The sequence below is a fragment of the Helobdella robusta genome (assembly GCF_000326865.2).
Source record: "Helobdella robusta unplaced genomic scaffold HELROscaffold_44, whole genome shotgun sequence".
NCBI classification, from domain to species: Eukaryota; Metazoa; Annelida; class Clitellata; order Rhynchobdellida; family Glossiphoniidae; genus Helobdella; species Helobdella robusta.
This window is the reverse complement of record NW_008705063.1, coordinates 1,001,708-1,013,448: the sequence shown is the minus strand read 5'-3', so window position 1 is coordinate 1,013,448 and position 11,741 is coordinate 1,001,708. Positions and strand designations below refer to the sequence as shown.

The window sequence follows — 11,741 nt, the reverse complement described above, 5'->3', positions numbered from 1 at the left end:
GTGCGCACACACACACACACACACACACACACATATATATATATATATATATATATATATATATATATATATATATATATATATATATATGGGTGTGTGTGTGTGTTTGTACATTGAAGCATACAAATGTTGTGTTGTGTTTGTATTTCCCTATTTAGTGTATTAGTGTATTCATGTATAATGTACTCACAATTTGCTGTTTAACATAGACAAGTTTTTTTTTTATTTTGATGCAGGAACAAAAATATCTAAATAGCTGTTGCTGGGTGTATGTGTGTGCGTGTAAGAGTTTATATGTGTATGTATGTATGCTTGTGTGTATTTAAGTCTGTATGTATGCTTGTGTGTATTTAAGTCTGTATGTATGCTTTTGTGTTTAAGTCCATATGTATGCTTGTGTGTATATAAGTCAGTATGTATGCTTGTGTGTATATGTCTAACCCTAATCTCATCTCTAATGAGATAACGTATTCTGAAATAAACCTTGAAAACCTTGTAAGTTTGCATAATTTTCAGTACTGCAGTTAAGTCAAGTTTCTGTAAGTGTTATAATGTCAAAAGTGAAATTATTTTCTTGAACGTTTATTTCCATGTGTTAACATATCATCTTTGTTAACGCTGTGAATTTTTCAAATTTGGGCGTGCATATGTATTTTTTCCCATTTTTTCTCATTCCCGTCCATCACTTCCGATTCCCAAACAGTAAATCCCTATTCCATAAAATTCCCATTCCAGAAAATTAGGCTTTACCACTTCCCGTTCCCATGCTCACCTCTTTCAAGTGTGCAGAAGCCGTTATGTAAACAACGGTGTGCAGACTTTCTGAGCCAGTAGTGGAATGGACCAGAAAAAAAAATGGGTTGATGTATGTTCAAGCTTGCTTTATAGGCTGCATGTACAATACAAGTAAACAATGGTTGTGTTTGTATGTATGTATGTATGTATGTATGTATGTTAAAACCAAATCATTGACGAATGACACCAAAAGCCAAGCGTCTGACTAAATTTGATTTTATTTGCTATAACGTCACTCAACCCCGTCGGCATTCAACTCCACATTTTCCAACACACAGATGCGCGAAAACCGCTGCAGAATGCACGAGATATTATTCATTGCGAAAAAATATTCCCTACTATCGCCTGACCTAATACTGATATGTTTACAGATCCGATTGAAAAACCTGGAGGTGTTACGGTCCATGGGGCCGAGGACCTCGATACAAATCGGTAAAAACTTCATCGAGCGGAGAGCTCCGTATGTATGTATGTATGTTTGTATGTATGTATGTATGTATGTATGTATGTATGTATGTATGTATGTATGTATGTATGTATGTATGTATGTATGTTAAAACCAAATCGTGATGAATGACACCAAACAGTCAAACATCTAATTAAAAGGGTTAACACTTTAATGTATCGTTAGTCTCACACGTCGCCGTTTAAATTAATATTTTCCGACACACAAACACGCAGAAATCGCTGCAACAAACACGAGATGTAATTTATTGCAAAAAAGAACTCTCTGTTGTCACCTGACCGAACACCAATCATTTTACACAATGTTTTAATACAGGTGATTTGGTGAGATAAGTAATTTTAACAAAACAAAAATTTAAATGAACTTAGTACGTTTAAAATTTAAAATACGAAATTATAATAAAATTCTAAGGTATTGGAAAAAATAAAGGTAAGTTATGAATAATAATATAGCAGCACACAGTTGAGGCAGGTACGAAACAAGCAACAGCTGTGCGCTATGAATTAACCATGCCAATTAAAAAATTATAAGTTGAAAAATCTAATTAAATCAACAAAAAACCAAGGCAAACTGCGACAAAATGCCGTGAAAGACTCAATCCCGGGATGATAACACGCAAAATAATCCAAAAGTTCAATAAAACAAAAGTTTAAAAACATATTAAAATACAAAATTTAAATTGAATTCAGAAATCGGCCGGCGCAAGTGTGAGCTAACGATGTATGTGTGTGAGATAACTGTATGTATGTGTTTGAGATAACTGTATGTATGTATGTATGTATGTATGTATGTATGTATGTATGTATGTATGTATGTATGTATGTATGTATGTATGTATGTATGTATGTATGTATGTATGTATGTATGTATGTATGTATGTATGAATATAGATGTATATATGTATGAATATATATGTATATATGTATGTATGCTTATATTAGGATGCTAATGAAATGTTTTTACTTACGATAAGAATTTTGTTTACAACTGTTTCAATGTGCTGGTACAAAAACATTTACATTTTTTGTTGGTCGGTTGACTGGTTGGTTGGCTGGTTGATTGACTGATTGATTGAATGACTGGTTGATTGACTAATTGATTGACTGGTTGGCTGGTTGTATTGTTAATTATTTGATACTCTGATTGTAACTGCCGATCAATAGTTTGTAATTTTTGATTGATTTTTATGATTAAGTTAGCTCATGGTTGAATTGAATGGCTAGAATGATGATAGTGGCCGTAACAATGGTCAGTGACGGTGATGGTTATGAGGATGAAATGATGATGCAGATGATGTTAAAGTTACTAAAGATGATATATATAGATATAATGAGGTTTTGGCAGATTCTTCATTGTTGCTATTTTGCTGGTTTGTTGTTTTTCATGGTATTTTAACCTTGTCAGTTTGTTTTTTCAAATAATATTTAGGCTCTGAACTGATTAATTTGCTATCTAATAAGTGTGATTGGATGATCAATCAAAATGTTTGGTGGGCTGGTTATGTGAAGTGTTTAGATGATGTGTATGTGTGAGAAGGTGTATGTGTGTTGATGATGTGTATGTGTAACAATTATGTGTATGTGTGATGATGTGTATGTGTAACAATGATGTGTATGTGTAACAATGATGTGTTTGTGTGAGGATGTGTGTGTGTGTGTGTGTGTGTGTGTGTGTGTGTGTGTGTGAGACAGAGGATGATGTGTATGTGTGAGGTTGTGTAATTTGTAACAATAATGTGTGTGTGAAGACATGTATGTGTGAGGATGTATATTTTTGATGCTTTGTGTAATAAGATCATATGATGGTGGAACTTGTGCATGCAGTTTTTATGGATGTTAAATTTAAAGGGGATAACTTATAGTGGTGTTACAAAAGATAAGAAAAATCATAGGCTTGATAGGTTGTTAATCCTCTAGCCATATTTCATTCATTCTTATACTCATTCATTCTTCTATTTAGATTATCCACTCTTTCATCCGTTCATCCTTCCATCTACCCAATTCATTCATTGTGTATTCGTTCATTCATCCATACATTTTTCTTTCTGTCTATTCACTCATGCACCTGTCCAAAAAATCATCTATCCGTCTGTTTATCCATCTATCTATCCGTTCTTCATTTATCCAAGTAATTCATCCACCAATTCATCTTCTATCATGACATGGGTTGCTATTGCCACTACTACTGCTGCTGCTACTACTACTACTACTACAATTATACTACAACTATACTACTACTACTACACACACACACACTCACACACACATACGTACATACATACATACATACATCAATGGTTCTGAGGAGGAGTCCTCGAGGGGGTAAACGTCACAACCCAAAAGGTGTTATTACCCAGAGATTGGATGTATTTGGCGGTTGTTCGGTGGAAAGGATGGTGGAATCCTTGGAGCCTGTTGTTAAGTATAGCAAAAAAATTTCAGCCGAAGCTAAAATGATTTCAGCCGTTAGATCCAAGATTGAAAAAGGAAACATTCGAAACGCGCTACAGCTATTGTCTTCAACAGATACAGTTGCACCGGTTACGGAAGAAACCATAGGTTCCCTAAGGGAGAAACATCCAAACGCTCCCTCAAACAGAAAGGACTGTCTACCCAAAGAGGCTTCAAGCTTAACGGTTAATTCACAACAGGTGCTGCACTGTTTAAAGTCTTTTCCTAAGCGAACTTCTGGCTGCAGAGGTGGTCTCACGCCTGTACATCTAAGAGACGTTACGTCTTCAAAAGCATACTCTTCTGATCTAGTGAATTTGATTGCCTCATTTGTCAACCTGATTCTAAGCGGGAACTGTCCGCCAGAGGTGGCCCCTATTTTGTTTGGTGGAAGACTGGTTGCTCTGTTAAAAAAAGATGGGGGTATCAGGCCAATTGTAGTTGGTTGTGTTTGGAGGCGTCTGGCCGCGAAATGTGCCATGCACATCATTAAAGACAGAGTTGTCCCCCTGCTTCAACCTCAGCAGGTGGGCGTTGGTGTTAGCGGTGGCGCAGAGGGAGCGATTCACGCCGCTAGACGTTTTGTTGATAACATGGATGATGATGAATGTTTTTTGAAATTGGATTTTTCCAATGCGTTTAACTCCCTAAAGCGGGATCACTTGCTCACTGTGAAGTCGGTTGTGCCAGAGTTGTACAACTTTTGTTTGTCGGCTTATGATAAGCCATCCATTCTGTCTTTTAGTGGCACTAAGATTTTGTCAGAGGAAGGAGTTCAGCAAGGTGACCCACTGGGTCCATTGCTCTTCTCTCTTGCAATCAACCTTCTGTTGAAGTCTTTGGAATCCAAATTCATTGTCGCCTACTTGGATGACATTTCACTTGGTGGAAAGATTGAAAATGTGCTGAGGGATTTGAATTCAATTGTGGGTCGTGAGACTGATTTGGGTTTGAAATTAAACTTTAAAAAATGCGAATTCTTCACAAATCATCCAAACTTAATAGAAAATTCTTTCAAAATTAAACAGTTTCCTAAAAACGACATCGACTTTCTAGGCTCTTTCCTATTTCCTTGCAATAAACGTAATATTTTCTGGGGTGAAAAATTGGAAAAATTTAAATTTATTATGTCTAGACTGAAGGTAGTTTCGAAGCATGATGCCCTGACCTTGCTGTTGCACGGGATGTACTTGCCTCGTTTGACTTTTTTTTTAAGAACGTCGCCCAGCCTCGATAAGTTGATGCTTCAATGTTTTGATCAAACTCTCCGTGACGGCTTCCAATCGATTTTCAACGTTTCCCTTGACCAGAAAGGTTGGTTACAGGCAACCCAGGGATAAAATATATTCCGACAATTTCAGAACTCAAGTTTTTGATAGGTTCCGGACCGTCCACGGAGCGGGGATTTGTATCGAAACCCGTTCTCAAAAGGAGTGGAGTTGCTAGTTGCTAAGCTGCTGGATTTCAACCAATCAAATTTTGATAAAGCCAGGATAATGGCTGTAAAAAGTGAGTTGGGATCATCTTGGTTGAAGGCGGTCCCAAATTCCGCCTGTGGTACCAGGCTGGACGACTCTTGTGTTCGTGTCAGTTTGGGACTGAGACTCGGTTTATCGATTTTAACCGAGTATGTTTGTTTATGTGGGGCCAATGTTGAACCCCTGGGCTACCATGGTCTTTCGTGTCGATTGGGCCCTGGTAGACAGGCTCGACACTCGGCCATGAACGACTTTTTAGTCAGGCGCTTTCAGAGGGCAAACATACCCACAATTAAAGAACCCACGGGTTTTATGGAGGAAGGTAGCCTCAGGCCCGATGGATATACTATTTCACCATGGGCGCAGGTGTAGGTATGTGTATGTATGCCTGTATGTCTGTGTATTTATGTATGTATGTGTGTATGTATGTATGTGTATATGTGTGTATGTATGTGTGTATGTATGCATGCATGTATCTATGTATGATGTTTTAAGAACTGAAACTGATCGCAAAATAAGCTTGCCCAGATATTATTGATTTTTGACATCATTTATTAATTTAAAAAAAAAGAACAAATGTTATCAGTAGTGAGAATGTTTTGTGCTACTGAGGCTGTGAGTGATGGTGATATAAATGTTTGCTTGTCATCATTTCATTTTAATTAATCTCGCTCCGGCTCCTTACTTTACAGCTTATGTTTTAAATTACTATTACAACTTTCATAGTTTCTACTTTTATTTGCATTCACACTGTTGTCATAAGGATATGATAATGTTGTTTCCTTGTTTTTGTTTTTTTTTTACCAGGCTACTTACTGTCTTTCTGATGGTTTGTTGAGAGATAATTTTTCATCTTTTTTATACCAAAAAAAAACTTTTTTTTCTGATTTATTGCAAAGAAAAACTAACAAAAAAAATAATTAATTTAATTTATCCGCAGATGTCAGTCGATCATATAAACAACAAACCAGAATTCAAGCGTGACAACATCAACAGTAACAATAACATCAACAGTAACAACAACATCAACAGTAACAATAGCAACAACTTTAGGACAAACTTGACCCCTGCCGATCACAACAGTAGTTGCAGTGACATCGCAGAAAGTTGTGCCAGCATGTCAACTCTCAATGACACTTCAATGACGTCATCGTTGATGTCAGCCCACGTGTCTTGGGCGACGGAAGCTACTACAACATCTATTTCATCATCGTCGTTGTCGTCATCATCATCGCCGACAAAAGCATCATCATCATCGTCGACGCATAAACATTTACTGCCGTTTGCACAGCTATCCAATAGCAAATCACCAAGCAACAGCCATCATCAACAACAACAACAACATAAAACGTCATCCAGCCATTCAACTCGCAAAACAACAACACCAACATCGCAACAACATCTTTATTCTTCGCAAGCCACGAAACAGCAGCAGCAACAACAACAACAAAAGCACCCACAACAACAATCTAACAAGTTTTCACAGCAGCAACAACAACAGTCTTGCAGGTATCCGCCCTCAATAATTCGATCGTACGACGGTGAAGATGGTCCGACTGGGTACAGACAACATCTCAACCGCATCGTCAATCGGAAGTCCTGCGCCCTCGTCCCTCCCAACCGAACCGTCTGCCACGTCATGGCCATCTAGTGCTGGTCGACAAAAAATTATTTTTATTATCATTGTTGTTATTTTTGTTATTACTATAATAATTATTATCATTATTATTATTATCATCATTATTTGTATTATTATTATTATTATCTTAGCTGTTATTGTCGTTGATGTAAGTATAATTTTAATACACTATATAACCACTATTGATAAATAAATGATATATTGTTTTAGATTTTTTTTAAAAGAATAAATAGTTTCGCAAATGTCATTTTTGTCTGTCATTTGGTTTATGAGTTTGTTTTGTTGTGTGTAATTATGTATGTACGTGTGTGTGTGTGTGTGTGTGTGTGTGTGTGTGTGTGTGTGTGTGTGTGTGTGTGTTTTTTCTTATTTAAAATGTTTTCAACGCTCCATCCAGGTTGGCAAATGTTCATTTCAATTTTTTTTTTGTTTTAAATCGTTGTTTTTAAGATTCGATTTTACATTTGCATCATGATGCATACAGTTGGTATACAAAGAAATATATATGCGTTTATACACAACACACTAACACACACACACACACACACACACACACACACACACATGTTCATACAAACATACATTAACTAATTATGTACAAATGAAATTCCTAATTTTATTCAAATAATAAATAGCTATAAACAGGGTTCTCTTGTTTATGTATGTTTGTATATATGTATATAGGTATGTATGTATGTAGGTATTTGTATATATGTACATATGTATGTATATTTATATGCATTTATCATCTTTGTATGATCATCTATTTTTGTATGGACATTCAATGTATGTATGTATGTTGTATGCATGCGTGTGTGTGTGTGTGTGTGTGTGTGTGTGTGTGTGTGTGTGTGTGTGTGTGTGTGTGTGTGTGTGTGTGTGTGTGTGTATGTGTATGTGTTTGTATGTATGTATACATGTATGTATGTAAGTATGTATGTTTTTGTATGTCGTTCGTAATATTATTTTTATGTCTTTGTCTGAGTGTTACCTGGTTGTAGTATCATTATTGTAGTAATATTTTGTTCTTTTCTTTCAATGCGAATTTTTAATGGTATTGTCAGCTATTAGTTGTTCAACTGACTCTGCAACAAAGTCATGTGCATAAGTGTATATATATATATATATATATATATATATATATATATATATAATATATGTATAATATAATATATGTATAATATAATATATGTATAATATAATATATGTATAATATAATATATATAATATTATTTGGCTATAGGCATTGATTACATACAATCCAGACGTTTACCATTAGTTATTATTTCAAGTTTTGGTGTACTGTTTGCAAGTGGTTCCTTTATCCATGTTCTCATTTTGGTGGCTTTCCATTAAAAATTTGATTTTCTTTTTGGTCTTTGTTACTTGGCGTTTAGTTATTGTTCTTTGTTATGAATCGGTGTTACGTATGTATTTACATCACTCAGTTCAGCTGTTCGCTGTTTTAAGACTTTGCTATCTAGATGAAGACGATTGTTGATAATGATGATGATGGTGGTGATGGTGATGATTATGTGTTTGTTTAGGATGAGTTCAACCAATAAGAACATTGAAACTATCTTTTAAAACATTTGGTGGGATACATACACTTTCATACTTATATATATATATATATTATGTATGTATGTATGTATGTATGTATGTATGTATGTATATGGAATAATATATGATATTGAATTTAGCTTGTTTTTACTTGTTTCTTAATTTTATTTATAACTGTTTGTTTAGTTATTGATCTGTCTGGTTGGTTGTTTATTTGGTTTTTTATTTGTTTGTTTTTTTTTATTTATTTATGCTTGTTTATGCATAGGTTGAATACAATGTACATTGTTGTTATTAATATTATTTATTAATAATTATTATTTATTTATTATTATTTATTAATATTAATTATTCATCATTATTCATTATGTTCATGTATTATCGTTACCGTCGTTTTGTCATCATCGCCATAATCATCGCCGCCATCATCACAGCTATTGCCCTACCCTTCTTCAGCATCAGCCCAGTCAAAATCATAATCAAACAATCAAACGATCCACTCACCAGCAGAATTATACCATGTGGTTATTTTTATTATTCACACGCTTGCTTGCACAATCTTTATTCTCCTCGTCGTGGTCGTCGTCGTCATCATTATAATAATAATGTTTTGCTTACTCATTCATTCGTTCGTTCGTTCGTTCATTCATTCATTCATTTATTCATTCATTCATTCATTCATTGTTGAAAAGATGTTCAGCGTTTTAGAACGTTACATATAAACATACGATCACACACACACACACACACACACACACACACACACAGAGATAGAGAGAGAGAGAGAGAGAGTATATGTATACAGTGACTAGATGACGATGACGACGATGATGATGATCTAGGTAATGTTAATGCTGATGATGACGATGATGCTGTACTACACCACCATAATAACCATCATCACAACTCTGCTACCGTCACCAATATCCACTACTGTAAAGTTGTTACACACACAGATACACACACACACGTACACACATACATATAGCAAGAGAAACTTTTTCGGGCATTGTAAATAACTTTTGTTGTTTCACGCAAACACAAAAAAAATCATCTAAATTAGGAAATTTGTACATATATAACGGTTTTATTCAATATGTATTGTGCTTTCATGTGTGTGCATTAGCATTAGTTTGTGTGTATGTGTGTGTGTGTGTGTTAGTGTATATGTGTTTAAAATGTAAATATATATATATATATATATATACATATATATTATTTATTTATTTATTTATTTATTTATTCGAAAAACACAAATGTACATTATCGAGACTTTGTTTTTCTTTTTTGAATGTTATTGATTTAATAATAATAAAAGTTCTATTGGATCTCGGAAATTAGTTCGATGAAGTGAGTCATCACATCTCATCAACTCAATTCTGCTTCACCACCATGTACCTAAATTACTTCGAGAGTTAGTATCATCAATATACTCCAACTATACAATATCAGTTTTTATTAACGTGCAACTCACACCTCTGTTACCTGTAAGAATAGGAGTGCTTCAAGGTTCTCCGCTATTCTTTAATCTATGTTTTAATCAACTCTTAAATGAAGAGTGTAAACAGTGCGCATACTTTTGTGGTCCAAGCTCGGATTTTAAAGCGAGATCGTGGCTTCAATTCACCAACGACACGGCAATTATTGCATACACGTCGTAGAGTGCTCAAAAATTAATTTACTTTTATTTAGCCTGGTGCAAATGTTCTAGCATGCAAATGAGGATGGATAAATGCTGTGAGCTTGAAATGGGGGAAAAGGTGGCTCAGGCGATCAGTTTTTACCTAGGTTGACAGTAGTTAACATACCTATTCCAACAGTTGAAATGGGTTGTGGATTCAAATACCTGGAAAAATCTATGATTCGGAACTAAAAGATACGAAAGCCAAGGAGGAAGTGGTTTCCAAACTAACACATCTATTGAGAACTACGACCGAACTAGATATTTCTCCTCTAATTAAGCTACAAATCTTGAGAAGATTCGCTAATGAAGCTACAAATCTTGAGAAGATTCACTCACTCAAAATTGATGTTCGATCTACGAAGCTACAGTTTCTCTGTGACGTGGATTGCCAACAGTTTGGACAACCTAGTTGTTGAAGCAGCTAGAAATTCGCTCTCAATACCCATTAGCGGCTGTATGTCTGAGACCCTGGGTCTACCGTTGAAGATTGGTGGTCATAACATTGTTTCTCTCAAAGACACAGCGTTTACTCCGCAATTACTTCAAGACAAATTCAAATGATGAAATTCGTTGCCTTTGGCACGAAGCATCGATGAACTACAAGATGGTGGACAATATGCTTTCTGACTTAAGCTCAACATCTCAGACAATAAAAAAGTTTGAAAGGGATCGATTAGCTGCCAACCTTAACCACTTTGTCCCACTTCAAAATCAAGCTTCCCTGATCAAGTCGGTAACAAATGTAATATCATCTTCGCAAATAACACACTGGTCAAAAAAAAACTAGGTTCACTACCATATACCTTATACATATTCGCAAAAAATATTTGATTCAGCAATGGCCGGCCAACGCCAATTTATTCAGATGGGTTATGACACTCGATCCCCTATGTCCTCTTTGTTGCGCTAAACAAGCGAGCAAACAAGTGGCGTCCAACTTTAGATCCGTAGTTGCGTTAAAATTATATACAGGACGACGTGACAAGATATTGACCGAAATCTTTAACTGATTGTTGTCATGCTGTACGACGGATTGCCTGATATTCGCAGATATCGAAAAGGAAGTAGTCCGACCAATGACGTAACTGTTCGTCAATCTTCGTCCAGATATCGCCATCTTACAAGACAAAAAAATTGAGGTCGTGGAGTTGACAGTATATTGACAAATTTAATTAAATCTAGAAACTTCAAACAATCGAAATACATTAAAGTTTAATTTCGTGTCTAAACCCTGATTTTAAAAATTGTTCAATTATTTTAAATATATTAGAAATTGGCTTTTTTGATTTTTTTAATTTATTGTCATTTAAAATTTTATCGCTGAATTCTTTTGTCGGTAAATTAATTATTTCTGCTATTTGCTCTTGTAATTGACAAAGAACAGTTAAGATTTTATTGCATATTTAATTATTCTTAATAACTATATCGATTTTTCTTATTATGTCGTTGAATTCCTGTAATAAAAAAGTTTACATTCTATTATTATTATTATATTATTATTACTATTATTATAGACGTTATATCATTTCATTTTACTTCATTTTAATTTTTATTGAATGCATGTTTTTCGGATAATAAGAGCTCTCATTATTATTATTATTGTTGTTGTTGTTTTTATTGTTGTTATGTTTGTTTTAGCTTTATTATGTGTAATAATTTTTTTAAC

General features: G+C 34.7%; 1 protein-coding gene across 1 annotated transcript; it reads left to right on the top strand.

Moving 5' to 3' along the window:
- Window positions 1-3,653: 3,653 nt before the first annotated feature.
- Window positions 3,654-6,840, top strand: HELRODRAFT_177804 (hypothetical protein; the record flags this gene model as incomplete). Its single annotated transcript, XM_009025953.1, has 4 exons — window positions 3,654-4,079; window positions 4,854-5,025; window positions 5,143-5,555; window positions 6,130-6,840. The coding sequence occupies 4 exons, from the start codon at window positions 3,654-3,656 to the stop codon at window positions 6,838-6,840; spliced, it is 1,722 nt and encodes a 573-aa protein (XP_009024201.1).
- Between the last annotated feature and the right edge of the window lie 4,901 nt (window positions 6,841-11,741).